A 22,049-nucleotide genomic window follows, 5' to 3' on the forward strand; every position below is an offset into this window, starting at 1 on the left:
TTTAGTTATTTAACATTTTTTCATCAATTTTAAAGTTTTAAAGAATCATAAACTATTTTTGTACCATGTCCCTGCCTCAAATGTCATTTCTAAATGGGAGAAAAAAAGAAAATCCTTATTAGAGCATAAAATATTGTCTAGAAGTCAGAGTGAGTTGTCCTGTGAGAAGAAACTCAGTCTTCTTCACGTCGTCTCCTCTTCGCTTGCATCCCCTACACAAACACGTCGTCGTGCACGCGCAGAAGCTAAGCCCGACCACGTAAACGGGCAAACTGGGCTTAGGCTATCCGCATCGACAGCTGTAAAGCCCGACCTCATATATTTACGGTGTATGGGACAACTGCAGCGACGAACTATAAAGCCCACCGCAAACATACATTTGGCAAAGAAAACCTCACATGTAGTGTACCATCTCCTCCTACTGAAAATTCTCTCCCCTCTTCTGATTGGTTGGCAGCTGTACCGACTCTGCAGCACCACGCGAGATCGGTGTAAATAATATTATATATGATAATTGTTATAGGGTTGAGATATATAGTAAACATGAGTGCAGAGGATTGTGCTATAGAGTTAAGAATTTTGCTGACCATGACATAATATTCTTTTTAGAGTAGAAATTTAGAGCAGCATGAGTGCGGATAGCCTTAGAAAGTTGGTATATTTGGGACCTCGTTTGGAACATGATTTTTGGTTAATAGTACTATAAATTACGGAGATACTCTAATAAACTATAAAATCTTTAGTTTAACTAAAATTTATATTATTATTATTAGATTAATCAAGTAATAGGTGTACTACTACTTATAGGAGTTCTGGAGAATGTCTATGTTATATAGATTTTTGAATTAAATATTTATCCTATTAACAGTTAGTTTAGTATATACTGGTTGCATCAGAAAAGTAAAGAAATAAAAAATTGAAATAGTTGGACATACATTAGGATGGTGCAAATTTCTAGTGCTAGAAGCGTACTGTATTTGCCTCGCAGAGAGCACACGCAAAAGAGAGATGATACATTTGGTTTTATAATAAAAATAAAAAATGTTAGCTAAGAGAAAAGGCTAACAAGGAAAAAACGAAAAAGAAAAAAAACAAGAGACTCCACATGTCCACCCACTTGCTCAAAAGTATACATGTCCAAATGGACGTGTCGGGCCAGCCCAGCATGGGCACGACTGTCGTGCCCAGGCACGACACGCCAGTTATACGGGCCGGGCCGGGCTGGCACGCGGGCCATCCGTGCTGCCCAGGCACGACACGCCCAAGGTTAAACGGGTCGGGCCGGGCCGGGGGCACAGTTAGCCCGTTAGTGCCGGGCTGGGCTCGGACCGAGTAACCAAATATACAGAATATATCAAATTTAATAGAAATGCACATAAAACATCACATTAAACCATACATGTACACAGAATACATCCAATTTAACAGAAATACTTGTGGAGCCTTAGTGCAATGCTGCCTCATTAAAAACCTTTCTAGGTAAAAACTCACACCTCGTGAGAAAACTCTAGAAAGGAAAAGAGTACAGCCAGCTCCTTAAATTATTTATAGGTTCATAGTTCAGTCCACAGTCCACAGTCCATATGAGCATATTACAAATAAGAGAACATAAATAGGTGGGAAAAGAAAGAGAGAATAAGTTTAAGGTTGTTTGCTTTTAGAACTCTTTAGTGCTGCTTCCTTTCTCGTATCTCCTCCTCCTTCATGTTCCTTTCTTTTGCTCCCTGGTGATACTCGTTGCTCATCATCTAGGTACATATCTTCAAAGGTTGCTTCAGGTCTTTGGTTTCCTTCTCCACAGTATGTTGCTTGTGCTGGTCAGCCAACTTCCAATCCTTGATACATGAGAGCACTTCCACCATGTCTGTCGTCAACCGTCGTCGCCGCTCCTCGAGCACCCTGCTAGCTAGACTGAAAGTAGATTCTGAAGATATTGTAGAAACAGGGACAACCATAACATCTTTAGCTAGTATAGAAAGAATAGGGTAAGTTTGATTGTGGCGTTGCCACCACATAAGAATGTTGAAATCAGGCCCAAATTTAGTTCCAGTGTCACTATCAAGGTAAGAAGCTAACTCAGATAAACCAGTAGATGTACCAGCTGTACCAGTATTGCTGTAATTTTCATCATCACCATATATATCATCCCATGCCTCTATGGCCTTACTAGAACCACTACCTGATTGTGGTTGAGGAGTCAAGCAAACTCCTCCAAATTTGGCCTCATAAATTTGATACATCTTAGCTAACTTGCATCTAACACATGAAGGATATCTACTATAGTCAGTCCCATTAAGAGAAGATAATCTTTAAAGAACTTTATGAAAGCCCCTCATCTTTGCTCGAGGATCAAGAATGAAAGCAAATGCATAAAGAATGGGTATTTCCCTCCAATATTTCAGAAATTTTGTTTTCATAGGTACAACATCATTTCTTAAAAGTTCATGATTCTCATATGCATTTATATGTCTAGCAATTTTCAAAATATGATGCAACATTAAAGATGATGTAGGGTAATATATCCCAGAAAGTGCAACAGTTGAGTCATAGAATAATTGAAGGAAACAACAATTTTTCAGCAACAACACAATGATTATCACTCAATAAAAAAGACCCATCCTCTTTGCAAGGATAATTAGTTCTAATCCACACAGAGAAAGTGCTATGATAAGGAACTAAAAGTTTAAGCATCAGGAATGTTGAATTCCACCTAACATCCATATCTACTCCAAATTTACGTGGTCTAACACCAACACTCATGCAGTATTGTTTATAAGAAGCAATTCTTTGATGTGAAGAGTTTAAAAATGTTATAGCAGTCCTAAAGTCTTCAAGATATGGTTGCAAACATTTCAAACAACTTTTAACAATCAGATTAATAATATGGCAAGCGCAACGCTAATGCAAAAAGATATTACTCAAATCACTCTCATTCCTACTAGGTGCAGGTATCAAATGGCCAATATAACCAGAAAAGACAGGTTTCAGAACATCAATAACAGTTTTGTTAGATGAGGCATTATCAAGCACAATAGCAAAAATCTTATCAGTAATGCTATAGTCATTTGCAACCATTTCAACACGCTCAGCAATGTTAATACATGTATGAGCAACCTCTATAGGTCTAAGACCAAGCAATCTCTTTTCTAAACATCAATCAGAATTCACAAAATGAGCAACAACACTAATATAGTCCTCTTTAGCTTTACCAGACCATATATCAGATGTCAAAGCAACATATGAAACATGTTTAAGGACTTCAATAAGTACTTCAACATGATCATTAAACAATCGAATCAAGTCTCTAGCAGCAGTTTGCCTAGAAGATTTAATAAACCTTGGATTATGGGCACGAGTTATATACTCCTGAAAAGCACTAGATTCACCAAAACAAAGTGGCAGGTCTAGCCTAGCTATTAAGCGACAAAGCTCAGTTCTAGCAACAAAAGGAGAATACTCCTAATGATTAACAGATCCATCTGAATTATATTTAAGCAAAGATTAAGATTTCCCAGATCTATCCTTCTCTTTCTTAGCAGGGCAAAGATCCAAGTGTCTGATCAAATGGCCAGTTCCAGATGAAGATTTAGTAGACATGCTATTCTTGCAGTGAAGACAAATGGCAGATACTCTTACCTCCTTACCATTTTGCATCACAGTTACCTCCTCAAAGTGCAGCCATACCTTAGAGGTTAGAGCTCTCCTCCTAGAACGTTTATCAGGCACAAGGACAGAGGTGCTCGCGTCGGCCGTTGGGCTTGTGGAGCCCGTGTATGTTCGGGTCGTTTGGGCCCCGGCGCCGTCCAGATCGATGGTAGCGACACCAAGGAGGAGGCACCGAGCATCCTCTGCCTCATTATGTGCTTCAAGCCACCGCTCCTCGACCACGACATCGATATTGAGCTCATCGTCAACCGAGTCCGTGGACATGGCCACCGCCTTAGTCGACTTCTCCAGCTCCTCACGGTGCGCGGCGCACACACACGGCGCACACCTGAACATATCGAGCTTACGGTTAGGGTTATGTGCTCACGGCGGCGAGCGAGAGAACGAGAAAGAAGACGGCTCACACGGCGACGGAGCGAGAGAACGAGAAAGGAAGACGGCACCTAGAGACCAAAAAAGGAAGACGATACACACACAAACGACTCACGGCGACGGAGCGAGAAATGAAGAACCGAGAGAACGAGATTTAGGGTTACCTGCAACACCGGAGCACCGGATCCACCAACGACAAGGCAGACGGCAGAGCCGCAGAGGTAGAGGAGCGAGCTTGGCGTAACCGTTTAGGGTTAGGGTGCACCGTTACAGTGAACAAGCGGAGCGAGAAAGGAAGAGGATAGGACGGACCGAGAGAGGAAGAGGAAGATTAGCGTCGGCCGTCGACCGGAGTTCTCCACCGGCGCCGGCCGCCAGCAAGCGCTAACCCTAAATCTCCAAGCCGAGTCGCCCGTGACCGCGAGAGAGAGGAGAAAGGAGCAGAGCAGGCAGCAGAGTTCTGAAATTTGGAGAAATGAGCGACCGCGTGTCCGCGAGTCTTACAGACTCGTTTTTTAACGGGTCCATGCCGTGCCAGCGCCTTAACCGGGCCGGGCCCGTGCCACCACCGCGTGCCAAGCCGCCTGCCAAGCACGATACGCGCACCGGGCCAGGTTGGAACGGGCACGGCGGCCTGCGTGCCGGACCAGGTCTAGGCCGTGCTAAGGCGTGCTGGGCCATGGGCTGTATATCGGGCCCGGCCCGGTTTGGACATGTATACTCAAAAGGACGGGGAAGACGAGGCCGCAACTCCGCGGGAGCAACAGCCAGCCAACCACCTCTCGTTGGAACCTGCGACTGCGAGTTCCACCTCCGCCCGCCCGCTCGCCCACGCTCACGCCCGGAATAGGCAGTTGCAGCAGCCAGCCAGCCCCGCGCGCCCCGCCATCGTGGGAGGAGGCCCATGCCGCGGGGGCAGCAGGGGGAAGGGTAGAATGGGCAACGTCACGTCGTCGGTGGCGGCGCGGCTGGCCTTCTTCCCGCCGGAGCCGGCCACGTACGGCGTCGAGCCCGCGGCCGAGAACGGCGCCCTGCTGCGGATGACGGGGGTGTTGCCGGACGCGGGCGTCGAGGTGCGCGCGCTGCCCACCAGGGCCGGCACGCGCGTCGTCTCCGCCTTCTGGCGCCACCCCGCGGCGCGGCTCACGCTGCTCTACTCCCACGGCAACGCCGCCGACCTCGGCCAGATGCTCGGCCTCTTCCTCGAGCTCCGCGCGCACCTCCGCGTCAACATCATGAGGTCGGTGAGCTCACATACGCCGCTCTCCCCTCCACTCCATTACTTTTGCTGCTCGACTTTTGGCTCCTCTTCGTTGTTTGTACGCCATCCAATTACGAACACACGTATCATCCCTATCCTCTTTTGTTTGCAACAACTTAGACAGTTGCTAACTGATTTGAGGAGATCTGATTTTGTCCGTGTTATTGAGCAATCGGTTCAATTTTAAAACTCTATCTGTGAACTCATGTAGTCATGTGCTCTTGTAGTCTTGCTTAATTTTCCTTTCCTGAACAGTGAATAGTTCGGTCAGAGCTGCAGGCCTGCAAAAGTACAGCTTTAGTGTCTCCGTTGTTTTCTGCATGGCGGTTATAATCTGTCGTGATCTCCTTGCAACGAATCCTAGGCTAGAAAAACAACCAAGTAATCTCTCTACTTCCTCTTCCTTACCATGTAGAGAAGGCATGTGATCTCATGCCTTATGAACAGTACCAATTATTGTACTAGTACATCGTTTCACAGGTCTTTGTTGTGTTGCTGATAAATGCTGCACCGGCCTGTTGTACCTTCGCCGTCCTTGCCTTCAGAAATTTCAGTTAGTTACGGGTCACCACTCTGACACAAGATCAAAATGTATATGTGGGGCTCTAACTATGTTGTATGTATATATGCGAGACCGCGAATCTGGGTCAATTTCGTGCCTCTTATCAAAGTTGAGAGCAAAGCAAAACTCAAAAGAGCGCCATGTCCTTTGTTCTTCTAGCCCATTGTTTTTGCCCAACCAAAGATAACCCACCACCTTTAAAAAAAAAGGATAACCCACCAGGATATATCTGCTACTCTTGTATCAAGTCTAAGTTTCATCACAGGCAGATGGATGTATAACTTTCTAGTGATCTACACGACACCTACTGTATGACTTTATGAACAAAAGTTTTTTCACACCAGAAAAGTTGCTATCTGGATTTGATGGGATACTTTGCTGACTTTTCTCTTCACAGCAATATAAATGTCATTACTATTATGCTAACCTTTTCATTCAATAATTGTTACATTGACTAAAGCTGTTTCCTCTGTTTTCTTTTCAGCTATGATTATTCAGGCTACGGTGCTTCTACAGGAAAAGTAAGTCCCCGAAATCCTAAGTGATTTCAAGCGTAGAAGTGTGGTTAGGTTCTCTTGTTGCTTGAATTTGACGTTGAGTTGTCCATCTGGATTAAATTGTCACGTCATATAGTCCTTTTTCCATTGAACAATCACCGATTGTTTTTGTCTCGAGATCATTTTGTCTCCTGTTTATGACTGGGCCACATTGACAGGGATGACTCCTACTAGCCACTGTTAGATTGGACTGTTCCCTATCCTTTTAGCATAATCAATCCTATGTCTTCAATAGATCCATGAGCACCCTTTCGCATAGCCACGAATTATTGAACACTCTATCATCGAGGCCATCTCTAGTAGGCCATGTAAACGACCGTACAAAATAATGTTTGCAAAGTGAAGTTTGAAATAAAGAGTGAAATAGGAAGTCTGCTGGAGATAGTCTTTAGCCTTATCAAGAACAGGACTTCGGCAAATGTCTGGTTAAGGGGTGTTTGGTTCCTACCTACTAAACTTTAGTGACACTTTTAGTCCTAAAATACCAAACGAGGTGACTAAAATAGGTATTTCAAATAGGATTTCTAGAGGTTCAAGTTTAGTCACTAAAGTTTAGAAGAGTGACTAAAAGAACCAAACACCCCAGTCTCTTTCAATTTTCACCTACATCATCAATGCTCCCCAAGGAAGGGGGAACGATTGACCATTGCTTTCTTGATCTAGACCATGATGGTACCTTTGTTCCGGTAGCCATACTCTTTACAGAAGTTTTTAAACTTAGGGACCATCAGCTTAGGTAATCATGCCTACTCAAGAAATTGCTCGGACCGTGAACAGTAATGTTGCATGTGTGCTTGTTCCCATAAGTCACACATAGCTTTATGAACTAATGAACATTTCAATTTAGAAGATAATAAATGATGGTAGGCACGTTCCTGTCTATGTACTATGCACCTAGCTGTATCTGTTTTCCAGATTGTATGTATGTAATCCAGACTAACCGAGTTCCCTTTGTGGTCTAACACAGCCATCAGAGTACAACACCTACAATGACATAGAGGCTGTTTATGATTGCTTGAGAACGGAGTATGGGATAGAAGAAGAGGATCTAATCCTGTATGGGCAATCCGTTGGAAGTGGACCAACGTTGCATCTAGCCTCACGTCTCGAGAAGTTAAGAGGGGTTGTCCTCCACAGCGGCATACTCTCTGGCATACGGGTTCTGTATCCAGTGAAAGTGACGCTTTGGTTCGACATCTTCAAGGTATGTTAATTTGCACCACCATAATTTGATTTGATGATTTCTCCCTCCTACTGCAGAACAGCGTTGACCTTGTTATCCTAGTCTGGTTAACTTTCATGTGTTTTACAGAACATCGACAAAATAAAGCAGGTGGACTGCCCTGTGTTAGTCATACATGTGAGTAGGCTTCTATTCTGACCACCAAGTAGTTTCTACTGTCTGTATATATGTTGACTTTGTGAACCAACCGTGTATCCATCCATATGGCAGGGCACAGCCGACGACATCGTGGACTTGGCTCACGGCAAGCGGCTGTGGGAGCTAGCCAAGGACAAGTATGAGCCGCTGTGGATCAAAGGCGGTGGGCACTGCAACCTGGAGACGTACCCGGAGTACATCAGGCACATGCGCAAGTTCATAAGCGCCATGGAGAAGCTGGCCAAGGACAGCAGCAAGGCGGCCCAGGCGCCGCCGCCGTCGAGCATGGCCGCCGAAGAAAGACACACCAAGTGCTTGAGATTCGGGAAGAGATGAGGTACCGTATCGGCCTTCTTTAGCTGTGTACGCCCAGTCAAGTCACGAAAACGCTGATGCACTGCGTTGCCTTGCTGCCGCTGCTTTCGTGTGCAAGTCCAAGAAGCGATAGCACAGGTCGTCAGTGAGCCGGCCAGGCGGATGGATGGATGGAGGTTTCCTGTTGAGTTTCATGGACTCTCTCTTTCTCTCTCTGCAGATGCCGGCGACCTGGACCTGGGAAGGAAACGCGGTGCAGCAGCAACCCTAGTTCGTGTATCATCCGTGTGAGATTGAGTTCAGACTTCAGAGTAGAGAGTAGACAGAGTGGAGTGACAGACAGACCTGTGGCTGCTGTAGTATGCTGTACGTGCTGGAGTTCAGGACTAGAGAGATGTCTTTGTTTTCCTAGGGGCGCCACGGATTAGCCTGTTCGCAGCTGAATTTTTTCTTGTTTTTTTTTTCTGTTTTCGCTATCTGTATTGTAGTCACTGTGCAAAAAAAATCGTTTTGATTGATTGGCTGCAAAAAGTGAAGTGCGCTATTGCGCTGTGACTAGGGCCACGAAATGTCCGTTGCTCGCTTGGTTCTTGGATAGCTCAATTCGGATAAGTTCTTTTAAATCGGTTTGTGGTTAGCTCGATTCGGATCAGTTCTTTTAATTTTTTTCACAAGCTGAACTAATATCGTAAGTCAGTTCGTTAACGAGCCAATTCACAGGCTAAACAAGTGGTCATATTTCTGCTAAACAAAACTGTCGGCGTTCCGAGACCGGGGGTCCCTGGACCGACGAGTGAAATGTCACCGCGTGCCCCAGCCCAGATGGGTCGGCGCGAGGCCGAGCGCGAAGGGGGAAAAGGCGGCCGGAGGCGGGCGTGAGAGAGGTGGAAATCCCGCGGCCTTCGTGTTCGTCCCGCGCCCAGGTCGAGTGCGCTTGCAGTAGGGGGTTACAAGCGTCCACGCGGGAGAGGGAGCGAGCGGCCTCACGCGAGCGCCTGTCTCGTCCTCGTCCCCGCGCGGCCAACCCTCTGTAAGAGGGCCCTGGTCCTTCCTTTTATAGGCGTAAGGAGAGAATCCAGGTGTACAATGGGGTTGTAGCAGAGTGCTAACGTGTCTAGCGGAGGAGAGCTAGCGTCCTAAGTACATGCCATCGTGGCAGCCGGAGAGGTTTTGGGCACCCGGTTCGTGTGGTGTCGTGGCCGTTGGAGGAGCGCTGGAGCCTGGCGGAGGGACAGCTGTCGGGGCTGTCGAGTCCTTGCTGACGTCCTCTTGCTTCCGTAAGGGGGCTGAGAGCCGCCATCGTCATAGAGCGTGCGGGGCACCATCATTACTTTGTCTGGCGGAGCGAGCCAGATGGGACGCCGGTCTTGTTTCCCGTAGCCTGAGTCAGCTTGGGGTAGGGTAATGATGGCGCCTCTTGTTGACGTGGCCGGTCCGCGCCCTAGGTTGGGCGATGTGGAGGCTCCTCCGAGGTCGAGGTCGAGTCTGTCTTCCGTGGACGAGGTCGAGTCCGAGCCCCTGGGTCGGGCGAGGCGGAGACTGTCTGCTGAGGCCAGGGCTGAGTCCGAGCCCTGGGGTCGGGCGAAGCGGAGTTCGTCGTCTTCAGGGGCTGAGCCCGAGTCCGAGCCCTGGGTCGGGCGGAGCGGAGTTCGTCGTCTTCCGGGGCTTAGCCCGAGTCCGAGCCCTGGGTCGGGCGGAGCGGAGTTCGTCGTCTTCAGGGGCTGAGCCCGAGTCCGAGCCCTGGGTCGGGCGGAGCGGAGTTCGTCGTCTTCCGGGGCTTAGCCCGAGTCCGAGCCCTGGGTCGGGCGGAGCGGAGTTCGTCGTCTTCAGGGGCTGAGCCCGAGTTCGAGCCCTGGGTCGGGCGGAGCGGAGTTCGCCGTCTTCCGGGGCTGAGCCCGAGTCCGAGCCCTGGGTCGGGCGGAGCGGAGTTTCCTATGGTGTCTGAGGCCGGGCCTGACTGCCTGTCAGCCTCACTCTGTCGAGTGGCGCAGCAGTCGGAGCGGTGCAGGCGGCGCTGTCCTTCTGTCAGGCCGGTCAGTGGAGCGGCGAAGTGACTGCGGTCACTTCGGCTCTGTCGACTGAAGGGCGCGCGTCAGGATAAAGGTGTCAGACCACCTTTGCATTAAATACCCCTGCGATTTGGTCGGTTGGCGTGGCGACTTGGCCAGGGTTGCTTCTTGGCGAAGACTGGGCCTCGGGCGAGCCAGAAGTATGCTTGTCGCTGGAGGGGGGCCTCGGGCGAGACGGAGATCCTCCGGGTCTGCCCTTGCCCGAGGCTGGGCTCGGGCGAGGCGTGGTCGGGTCCCTCGAATGGACCGATCCCTGACTTAGTCGTACCCATCAGGCCTTTGCAGCTTTGTGCTGATGGGGGTTACCAGGTGAGAATTAGGAGCCTTGAGGGTACCCCTAATTATGGTCCCCGACAAAAACTATATGCATATCATTAACGCATCAATCTCTACTAACTATTAAGAAGGTAACGTAGACCAAAACGGCCCCCACTCACCTTATCGCGCGACATGCAACTACTCTCCCACTCAACTATGTAAGCTACGGGTGCCCCCTCATGTTGCATGCTTGCCCCCCCCTCATCCACTCATGTTGCAAGCAAGCATGTAACTAGCCTCCAAAGCTAGGCCCCGTGGCTCCCTCCGCTCACCCTGCATGTGTTCTTGTTGAGGTAAATTTTTGCATGTGTTCTTAATTAAAATGAAAATTTAAAGAAACTCAATGTAGCTCAGTTGGTCGACAGTATACATGTACGCCCACACCCGATCCCTAAAGTCCAAGTTATTGTCGAGACAATTTTTTGTATGTGTTTTTAATTAAAAACCCTTAATTAAAATCCCTTCTATGTTGGTCAAGTTTTTTAATAGATATACCCCATTTCTTAGGCATACTTCTCTTTGTATGTGTTTTTAATTAAAACCCTTAATTAAAATCCCTTCTATGTTGATGAATATGTTATATCTATGTAGAGCCGGTCATGGGGGTGAGCAAGGTGGGCGGCCATCCAGGGCCCTCGAAGATATGGCCCCCTAAATATGTACTAAGTATAAGTATATGATATGTGCTATGAATATTTAGTAATTAGTTTTGGTTGAGACACTAGTCCGTTCGCTAGCTGTAGCTTGTTGGGAATACGAGAACCGATGAGCATATTGCAGTCACATAGAAAACAAATCGTCGCTTCTCACGCGATGCGACGACACACAGAGTGCGTATTCGCTAGATGAGTGTAGGCGTAGTGTATAGTGTACTATTTCTTATATTATATGTCATTGTATGTTTTTTTTTTCAATCTCACAAACTAATGATTGATCATTAATATATACTCTATATAGGATTTTAAAGTTAGAATTTCTATCCCAAACTCTTATTTGTACTTTGGCACTAAGTGAGTAAAAAGGTTAAGATAAGAGATTTTTGAATAGAGTATTGTCTGCTACATAATTTTTTCAGAATAATGTAGATGTGGATGGCTATCCTAACATATTGAAACTTAATGACCATTCCATTTGCAAAAAAAACTTTTAAAAACTAAAATTATTGGAAAACTAGTTGTAATCAACAATCATGTTTTAAAAAAAACTTTATATATAAATATATATTACATATATATAGAGAGAGATGAGAGAGGCCTCCAAGTTAGATTTTGTACAGGGCCCTAAGATGTCAGGACCGACCCTGTATCTATGTGTGGTGCCTATGATGAATTGTATTTATGTGTTCAACTAATTTGTACGACTGTAAGTGTGGGTTAAACTGATGAACATGTGTATGAATTGTGAATTGATGATGAATTGATGAGTGACGAGTTATGTTAATTTGGTGTTACATTGATGTGGTTTATAAAACTATGAGTGCAATTATTATTTTATTGTTGAATTAGTTTAAAATTAACTAAAAATTATATATATATATATGTATATTGTTTTTCCGTTATGACTCGCGAGCTAAACGAGTCATGTAAACAAGTTAAGCTTGAGCTCAACGAGCCATTTTGCTTGGCTGGCTCGATATCCATCACGCATCACTAGGCCCCTGTTTGGTTCAGCTTCTGGGCGGCTTCTGGCCGCCAGAACCAGAAGCTAGAACCAAACGCCCAGATTTTCGCGCGGCTTCTGCGCGACGCGCTTCGGTTAGAAGCCCCCCGCCCACGGTCCGCTGGAAGCGGCCTTCAGCTGGCTTCGGTTAGAAGCCCCCCGCCCACTTCGCTAGGGTTGTATCCCACGCAACGCGCCTCCGCCACCGCGAACCCAACGCGCCGCCGCTACGCACCCAACGCGCCACCGCCGGTCCCTCTCCTCCCCGAATCGTCGTCTTCGTAGGTACGGGCGACCTCCTCCGCGAACTCCTCCACCCCGACCGTCTGTTCTCCTCCTACGCCGCGTCTCATTCCCGTCTTGGCTAGGGTTCGCGCACCCACGTCGGCGCCTCGGCCCCGTCGCGAAGGAACCTCTCCCCCCGTCTTCGTCTTCGCAGGTACGGGCTATCTCCTCTATCCGGACCCTCTCATTGACCACCGCCGTCGTGGTCGTTCCTTGACCCTTTACTGTCGCTAGGGTTGCTGCACCCACACCGGCGCCGCTGCTCCGTCGTGAAGGTTCCTCTGCTCCCCCCCGTCGCGTCGTCATCTTCGCAGGTATGGTGTAGCTCGCCTCGATCCCGACCCTCGCCACCCCCTCCTCTCGTGTTGCTAGGGTTCGTCCTGCCCCGTTTACTATTTCTTTAGGCTTCATCCACGGCCGGCTGATCTCCAGTTAATTCAGTACATCATAACGGGTATGGATCGACGTACTAACTAATTTTTTGTCCAATGTCGACTTCAGATTTCCGTATCAACTCGGGGTCTTCGTCTTCGGTTCCAAGATCCAGTGCAACCAAGGTAATGTGATACTCAATTTGTTGCGCACTTTACTGTCAACATGGGCTGAACCATTTATTGTTTATGGTTTACTAGGGATACCATTGATCTTTTGTATCACTATTATTTGTTCAGGGATTAGTTCTTAGTTTGTTTGTCACAACCTGTATGTTCAGGGTTCAGTTCATACTTTGTTTGTTACTACCTGTATGTTAGTTGCTTCAACCAAAGTTTGTCCATGTTAGCACGCAATTCATGTCAATACATGGAAGTTAGTAGATTGTCCCCTTGTCTAGTACACTAACCACCTAAATCCACATCAGATGGATTCAGCAGACTCCATAGCCGACAAGGCAATTGGAAGGATGCAAGAGATTGCGGACAAGATATTTTCCATAGCTCGGGAAACAATCCGTCCTGGACGCGGGTTGACCTCATTTGACGCTACCAAACTTCATGTAGCATTGGAGGACATTGCTTGCATGATGGAGCAAGATTCTCTGGTGTTTCAAGAGTATTTGGACAAGGTCAACAACGTTACCCACCAGCCTGACAGCAACTACGAACCCTCAGACTTGTCCTCACCACCCCCTGGTGAAGACAACCTTAGTCTAGACTGGGACTTTGCCGAGCACTTCGAAAAGTTTTGGGGTATTGAATATGACTCCGATCAGATGCCTTCATTTAGTGACAATGAGGTTTAAGTTAGAACTTGGTTAAGCTTGTAGTAAGGTCTTAGGGAAATAGGGATAGGATCAGGCTTTTGCTTAGTGCGCTGTTGTAATGTGTTCCCTGTCCTTTTGTGTCCACCAGCAGTTTAATTAAGGTAGTCTATATGTAATTAAGGAAAACCGAATGTTACTACTTATGGTACTACCTCATGTTATTATGGTCCCTTGAGTGTTAATTTTGTTTTCTTCTTAATTCGACTGCACTACGTATTTTAAAAACTCTACACTTGTTTTGCACTAGATGAACAATTCTGGCAAAGTGATTGCAAAGTGGGATAGTAGAGCAACAAAAATTTACACAGAAATTTGTGTAGAAGAGGTGAATGCACGCAACAGGCCCCAACATTTTCTAAATGCAGAAGGGTATGCTAACCTCATAAGGAAGTTTAAGGAACGAACTGGTCGCACTTACACCAGGGATCAAATGAAGAATAGGTGGGACTCCTTAAAGAGAATGTTCACCCAGTGGAAAACACTTAATGAAAGGGCTACAGGTCTTGGTCGAGACCCTCATACTGGTTCTATCAGTGCACCAGATGAGTGGTGGGCTAAGCAAAATGAAGTAAGTAGACAATTTTTTTTGTTTTCCTAGTTTAACAATACTAATGGACATCTGAAAGTAGGAAATAACATTTACTGCAGGCAATGCCAGGGTGTATTATGTTCAAAACAGCCCCCCTTGAGAATGAGGACGAGCTTAAGGTTATGTTTGGACCCATTGTCTGCACCAATGAAACAACCCTTGTTCCTGGAGTTGAGGATGCAAATTCTTCATCTGATGACCACGTGTAAGCCAATTTAGGTGGGGGTGAAAACAGCACACCAGACCCCTGCTCAAATGCGACAGGGAAGTGTAAGGTGTTGCATGATTCTCCTAAACCTAAGAAGAAAAAGATACGAAGGATGAATACATGAAACGCCTTGTGGAGGCTTTTGAGTCGCGTTCCATGAACACTAACAAGTCCATAACATCTTTTGAGACCGACCCAGTACGTGTAGAGGTTGCTGCTCAGTTGCAACAAGTAATTGAAGATGGATCAGAGGAAGGCAGCGACTTACATTTCTTTGCCACTCACTTGTTGATGGAGAAACGGTATAGAGATGTATTTGCAACCCTGAAGACCAAAGAAAGAAGGAACGCTTGGCTGCGCCATGCTTTCGAGATGAATGTTAAGTCCAGTTAGATGGTGCTCGTCCGACAACGATGCTGCTATGTCCGAACTATGTTGGTGCTGCTGTTAGAGTTTTTAACTGTCATCAGTTTGAGTCTTTTTCGTCGTGCAGTCATGTTACAAACTATACATGTCGTATGCATCTGTTCCGCATCGCACAATTTTCCAATTATTCGAGTTGAACATGTATTTTCAATAATAAGAGTTGTATGTGTGTGAACAATGTCAATCTGTGAACCTTCTTTGAGCTATGATACATGAATATGTGTGTAATATATTGTGCTTATTCAAGAAATGTGGTTATTGTTTCTGTGTTTGTAGATGTGTGAACCTGATACACACACATCTGATGATGATGAGAGGGCTGGAGAATTGCTTGTTGTCCTATGTGCTATAGACATATGAGGGAGCTCGCCCAGTGGGCTTTCTAGAAGAACAATGGTTGAAACAGGTATCCAATGGGTTGAGCGAACATTGGAGAGTAGTGACGACTGTTTCGACATGTTTCGCATGCGGCGAACTGTGTTCCGACGTTTGCATGATACGTTGGTGGAAAGTTATGGTCTGCTTCCAAGCCGAGGTGTCAATACAACAGAAGCTTTAGGTATTTTCTTGTGGGCATGTGGGGGTCCACAGTCATTTAGGCAGATAAGGAATAAGTTTGGTCACTCTTTGGAAACTATTAGTCGCAAGTATAGTGAAGTCCTTAATGCACTATATAAGATGTCTTCTGACGTAATCAAGCCCAAAGACCCAAATTTCATAGAGATTCATCCTCGTTTGCGAGAGAGTAGATTTTGGCCCCACTTCAAGGATTGCATAGGAGCAATTGATGGTAGTCACTTTCCCGCGTTTGTCCCGGCCACGGAGCAAGCCAAATATATTGGTCGGCACGGTTACGCATCCCAGAATGTAATGGCCATTTGTGACTTCGATATGAGGTTCACATTTGTTGTCACAGGTTGGCCAGGTTCAGTACATGACACTAGAGTATTACAAGATACTTTGATAACTTATGCGGACAGGTTCCCGCATCCACCGGAAGGTATATAAGTATGTTGTACTTTTGTATCATATGTTATTAATTTATGTCTTATGTATTTAACTTTATATTTTTTGTTTGTGCAGGTAAATACTATCTTGTGGATTCAGGTTATCCAAATAGAAAGGGGTACCTTGCACCTTATAAGGGTCAGAAGTACCACATTTCAGAATGGCAAAATGCGAGGCAACCTATTGGGAGCAAAGAACTATTCAACTTTGCACACTCTTCGCTACGCAATGTTATAGAGCGATCTTTTGGGGTGCTTAAAATGAAGTGGATAATTCTCCTAAGTCTCCCTTCTTTTTTGCTTAAGAAACAATCGAAGATAATTATTGCTTGTATGACATTGCATAACTTCATTAGAGACAGTGCTCTACACGATAGAGACTTTGATCAACTTGGACCTAATAGCCTTGGTCATGATGTACCCGTAGGTGAGAGTAGTAGTAGCACATCTGATGAGTTAGACATGAGTGCATTTCGAGATGGAATTGCTAATGCATTAGTGTCGTAGTTTAATGTGTCACTGTAATGATAGTTATGTTGTAATGAACTCTACTAATTATAATGTAATGACCTTTTGTTGGTTCGGTGTTTATGTGTATCGTTTGGTCAAACAGAATCTGCAATCTGAGAATCTGTGTATCCAAACACCTAGATTCTAACCAACAGCTTTTCTGCACAGCTGGCGAACCAAACACCTAAATTCTAACCACCAGCTTTTCCCCACAAGCTTTCGCCCACAGCCAGCTTTTCAGAAAAGCTATTCAGAAAAGGCCGAACCAAACAGGCCCTAGGTATGACTTGTGAGGGAGTGCCTGTTTGTTTTGGATTAAAGCGAGTTATTCGAACTACTACAATTATAATCTATAGAGACAAAACACTGAAAAATAGTAAATTTTTTGAGACAAAAGCAAAACGAACAGGTTGCTTCTCCCTCAGTTCGGGTAGGTTAGCCGTTTGGTGGGTGGGTGGGTGGGTGTGTTGAAACAGGCGTGGGCCCACGAAGGTAGCTCAGCTAGGTCCTGATCTTAGCAGTTTGTTCGCTGCAGCTTTAATCCATCGACTTTTGTTTTTTCTACAGTATTTTGTCTATATGGATTACAGTTGCAGTAGTTCGAACGATTTTTATCTAGTCACAGTGAACAACCCCCCACATCCTATTCGCTTCAGATTAAAACCAGTTGTCCTGACTGTTGTAACTACAATCCATAGAAACAAAATAATGTAGAAGTAGTAGAAGCCGGTACAGATTAAAGCCAAGCGATATCTCGCTCGTTCGGATCACATAAAATAGAAAAAGTTACACTGTAAATGATACAATTTACACAGTGAAGTTGAAATAGATGATTTAATTGATAATGAGATATGAGAGCTACTGGAGACGACCTTATGCTATTAGGAAACTAATTTGGAGTAGTCTTATGTCGTTTCATGTAGTTCCTTAGCTTGAGCCAAAACTAGGATACATTGATTCTAAACTAGTTTAGGTCTAATTTAAGTGTCTAACACACTGATGACCTAATCCGTTTGAATGATGACACGTGGTATTCATGTAAACAGATCCAAGGTTCAGAACAAATAAGGAGATTTGAATTTGATGCTCAGATGCTGCCGAACCCAATACCAACTCGACCAGACCGCCACACATCACGACAAGTAATATGCAATTATATCTTATGTGCAAGTATATAAATGATGTTTCTGGTCTGTTAGATTATGATATAATTATAGACATAATCACGTTTTGTTAGGAGGTTTTATATAAATTTATACTAGGTGAGTGCCCGTGCGTTGCAACGGAAATATATAATATCACGGCAAGTTATATATGTGTGTTATACTGTTATTAGAAAATGTTTCGTAATCCATTTGTGATCCTAGCCATGTATACATTTTGTTATCTTAATCTAGCTATTTCACCTCTACATAGTACAGTGCCAGTGTGTTGCGATGGCACAGTCATATTTGATGAGGCAGGGATATAGAATTGCTCATATGTTACTTTCTATTCATGCTTGAAGTTGAATTTACTTTTATGTGAATTTTATGCATAATAGCCATGCCACCACACATTCTCTTCGCGAAAAATAAAAGATGAAGCAGGACTTCTGGTACAATTCAGGCGCCTTTAGCCAAGTTTGTGCTTTGAGTGGCTCACCTTGGCCAAACCATCTTTGGCTAAGTTCTTTTATTCTCCCTTAAATACTGTGTACTTTGTTTTTGAAAAACACCCTTCTATATTAGTACAGGCAATGCAGAGTCCTGCCGGCGGTTTAAAAAAATGTTTACTAATGGTAATTGCAAAAGGATGTTAATATGTTATTTGTCGACTGAATTGTCAGATGTATTACTGAAAAATGTGTGATTGCGTTATCTGGTAGCCTATCTGAATATTTGAGTTATGCAACTCTTGTGATCTGTCGCCGATTACAATTAAAGCGCTCTGTAATATCTATCTGCATTGGCAATGAAAATGAGAAAAATAACTGATCAGAAAGTAGTGTCAGACAGAAGAATGTTGTATCAAAATTATCATATGACTTGTTGGCACTAATTTGCTTTACATGAGAGGCACATTACAACAAGATTGTGATCTTTGAGAAAAGTGCACAGTAAAGAGTGAGGGAAACTTTATTGGTTCGAAATGTATTGATACAAATGTGTGAGACATGATGTCGTATGCCAGAATTTGCTTCATGGTATTCGAGACTGTTGCATGACCTTTCACAATGAAAGGTTCCTCTTACTATTGGAGGAATAGGAACCATCCTAGGTCCATGAACTAATTACAGTGCAGCTGAGAAAGAGGGTCTGTACTCGTCAAATTTTCTTGGACATCAGAGAGCGCCGATGTCGACATGTCGTTAAATGGTTGTACTTTGCTCATGGTGCCATGAGAAGCTTCTTTATAAAGCTGATGACCTTTGGCACATCAACCGTCCATGCAACAGAAATCGGTTTATACCCTGACCATGGGTTCTCTGAATTCCACCTGCAGCATAGGAGGAACAAGAAGAAACAAGTGTGAAATCTGCTGAAACATATAGATCATGTGGGGTAACTTTTGCCTTGGTTTGCTTACTCCAAGAGTTATAAAGTAATTTGGTGAGATTTATGTCATATCAATGTGTATGTAAGAATGCTGAAACTAAAAAACATCAGACGGGTCAATCTTTTATGAGTTACTCAGAGAAAAACATACTTTTTCAATCCTTGATCCATCAAAGTGTTGCCAGTGCAAATGCCCTGGATCTCTACTCTCACCACACCCTTCTTGAATGTGAAGTACTCTGGATGAAGTGCGACAGTGAAGCTCACAGGATCATGAAGGAAAATTCCTGAACAGAAAGCGATTTTCTGTCAGAAGCGTGTTTCTTCTCATATTTGATGGTAATTGGCCAAAGCATATAACAGTAGTATATTATTAATTTCAAATACCATGAAAACCATCAGAATTGGCATGCCAATCTCTGTAGAACTTGCACATCTCATATAAGAACGCTGCATGCTTCCCTTTCAAGTTGTTTTTGTAATAATGTATTATCTTTTTTTCTTTAACAGGAAAATGCATCCATGACAGCAACACCATAGTTTTATTAGGAAATTTCAGCTGAATCATGGTCGAAAAAATGAAATCTAAATGGTATGGGCATGATTACTTTACCTAACAATACATGATAAAAAACAATTCAGCTGATTTATGGTCGGAAAAAAACCAAGGATTACAGAGTTCACGCACCTTAAGTGGGGAAATCAACCAGAACTGTGTGCTCCAATATGTTATCTGTAACATAGACATTATCACCACTTTTTGAGACCGACAGAACACCCGAACATGCATGAAAATATGAACAAGAATGACAGAACAAGAAACTTACAACTTCATCACTGAACAAGAAACTGGGGATTATTTTCATGGCAACTTCAGTTTCTTGTTCATATATTTTCATGGCAATATGTATATTTAAAAAAGACGTGGTTGATTGTGTGTTGTTTATAAGTTTATTATATGTTTACTACATACCATTTATATGTTTAATTGTGAATCTGTAGAAGCAGAAGCTAGTGTGAGAACAGCCACACTACCAGCACCACCAGTCTTACAAACTCAGAATTAAACAAGTCCGATCTGCAGTAGATCATTGACCTTTGTTTCCCACAGAAACCACACAGAGGAACCATGATCCTAGACAGTATTAGAGAAATTCCACTCGTTGTTCAGTGCTAGTACCAAATCCACCTTCTGGTACCCCGTTCAGCAGCTCGATCCAGTGGATTTCGTACCAACATATGTACCCCATTCAGCAGCTTGATCTATCTAATCCTAGAAGACGAGTCAAAACTTGCAGCAAACATAAATAGACGAGTCACTGGCTGATATTGCTTGGTGAGAGGCTTGGAGTACTCTTAGGGGAGATAGGCGTTCGCTTCATACTGCTACAGGGTGTGCTGAACTTTGATTCTATCCATCTTAATCAAAAAGGGGAAAAAGGTGATGTCTACTCTTTCTCTACAGATACAATAAGGGGCAGAAAAGCATGGCAGCTGAATAAATATTCAGACTTGCATTAGCAACCATCAATAGCTTTTCTCTAGAGGAAGCAGTGCTGAACGTATTATACTGCAGCTAAGTACATCGACGCCTACGTGTGAAAATAAGGGGCAGAAAAGCATGGCAGCTGATTTTCAGTGGCGCATAAAATTATTTCACCTTTAACATATAATCTGTTTTCATATGTTCATTGTGTATCGGCAAAAAACAGATCACCTTCAAGCAAAAATAAACATGAGACATTCACTCACCTTGTTGTTGTGCCTCGTAATGCTGATCTATTGAAGTTCCTTTTGCAGCTTCAATTAGCAAAGTTCAACTGCTAGAAGAACTGAAATAGAGAAGAAAAAAGTGTTTAGCTACATAGGACGCTTCCCCTCATGCCCTCACAGAAAATTTCAGATTTACATATTCTTCCTAGATCTGCCAGCCAGCGCATTAGATAACTACAAGAAATTTCAGAATAGAAGTACATACATGTAATCTAAGGGGAATTCCACCTAGAACACACTGTATTTTTTTTCTTTCTAAGAAGAAGAATAAACTATAAATTGGGACTACGCTATGAAATAAAAAATATTTCGTGAATAGTTTAGCCAAAGCAATGGGAAATTAGCTTTAGCTGGGTTCAATTATATATAAAAATTGCCCATTTTGAGTAAAGAAGTGCAGATTTCACTGAAAACACAAGTGTCAGAATCTTTCATTTGGTCTTGTATGATGAAATCTAAATGGTATGGACCAAGAAACAGTGACAAAATAAAAAAACATTATGAGCAAATGAGCCAAGATCACATTTGTAATCTTCTAGCATGTAAGCAATATTTTCTTATTCAGATTAATAGTTTCAGAGGTAACAAAAATTCTATAAACAAAGCTAGTGATTGAGCCCATCCTAAATATGATATGTCTGTAACAGCTCAATCGGGAATATGCTATGCATGTAAAAGCACAGAAAAAAACAAATCCCTACAGTTAGAAAAAGCAAGCAATAGGGGATGCAAAGGTTGAATAAGGCTAACCAAGGGTTGTGCAGAGCCGCAACACCTCTCAGTTCGCTGTTGGCGTTGTCGTCGCCGTGAAGAATCACCTTGCACCAACCACACCTATAGATAAAAATGAGTTACTCCAAGCATGAAGAAGCATACTAAAAAATCTATGCTTTGATATGTTACAGACTTCAACTGCCCTAAGAAGATGGAGTACAAGTTGGAAAATACAATTGTTATCCACCTCCATTACCCAATTGAAATAAAGAAAACATCCACCTAGGTTTCAGTATGAAAAATTGGAAAAATGTAGGATTGAGAAGCATAGGATTAAGTGTGACAGTGAGGTTTGCGACGTGATTTTGGGCTACTGACTATGACGATGCTGATTCTAAACTCAATAAAACAAACAATAACTCAAGGAAGATAGACGATCTGAAATTGATCTAGTTGTGTCTAACTTTAAGCCCTGAGAGAGGTCAGATTTCATTTATGTTTTTATGAAGTGTACAAGTAATAGGGTTGCTAACTGTACGTACCTGTAGTAGGTCTCCACTAAAAGCGCCGTGAAGGAAG

At 44.0% G+C, this 22,049-nt stretch overlaps 1 protein-coding gene, 1 long non-coding RNA gene and 1 pseudogene across 4 annotated transcripts; 2 read left to right on the forward strand and 1 right to left on the reverse strand.

The window, feature by feature from the left end:
* Positions 1-1,376: 1,376 nt before the first annotated feature.
* LOC118476986 (uncharacterized) lies at positions 1,377-8,444 on the reverse strand. Its single transcript, XR_004857878.1, has 2 exons — positions 8,141-8,444; positions 1,377-1,911 (listed from the first exon to the last, which is right to left on the reverse strand). It is a non-coding gene; the product is annotated as an uncharacterized lncRNA (long non-coding RNA).
* On the forward strand, positions 4,092-8,672 carry LOC100383601 (uncharacterized). 3 transcript variants are annotated; one of them, XM_008679395.3, is made up of 6 exons: positions 4,092-5,278; positions 6,346-6,382; positions 7,386-7,622; positions 7,731-7,778; positions 7,872-8,136; positions 8,335-8,672. In XM_008679395.3, exons 1-5 carry the CDS (start codon positions 4,752-4,754, stop codon positions 8,133-8,135), a joined length of 1,113 nt encoding a protein of 370 aa, XP_008677617.1. In that variant the 5' UTR covers positions 4,092-4,751; the 3' UTR covers position 8,136; positions 8,335-8,672. The 3 variants fall into 3 exon arrangements, with proteins under 3 accessions (XP_008677617.1, XP_020407276.1, NP_001169720.1); XM_020551687.3 differs by having other exon boundaries at positions 8,233-8,669; NM_001176249.1 differs by having other exon boundaries at positions 4,805-5,278; positions 7,872-8,630.
* Positions 8,673-13,953: 5,281 nt separating this feature from the next.
* LOC109945869 (L10-interacting MYB domain-containing protein-like) lies at positions 13,954-14,896 on the forward strand (annotated as a pseudogene).
* The last annotated feature ends 7,153 nt before the right edge of the window (positions 14,897-22,049 follow it).

The sequence above is a fragment of the Zea mays genome, chromosome 4 (assembly GCF_902167145.1).
Source record: "Zea mays cultivar B73 chromosome 4, Zm-B73-REFERENCE-NAM-5.0, whole genome shotgun sequence".
In the NCBI taxonomy this organism is placed as follows: domain Eukaryota; kingdom Viridiplantae; phylum Streptophyta; class Magnoliopsida; order Poales; family Poaceae; genus Zea; species Zea mays.

Bases quoted from the DNA above. Each gene is read 5' to 3' on its own strand.
- LOC100383601 (XM_008679395.3), top strand. From the start codon at position 4,752: ATGTATACTCAAAAGGACGGGGAAGACGAGGCCGCAACTCCGCGGGAG. The intron at 6,383-7,385 runs GTAAGTCCCCGA...GGTCTAACACAG, and splicing joins ACGGTGCTTCTACAGGAAAA to CCATCAGAGTACAACACCTA. The intron at 7,779-7,871 runs GTGAGTAGGCTT...TCCATATGGCAG, and splicing joins GCCCTGTGTTAGTCATACAT to GGCACAGCCGACGACATCGT.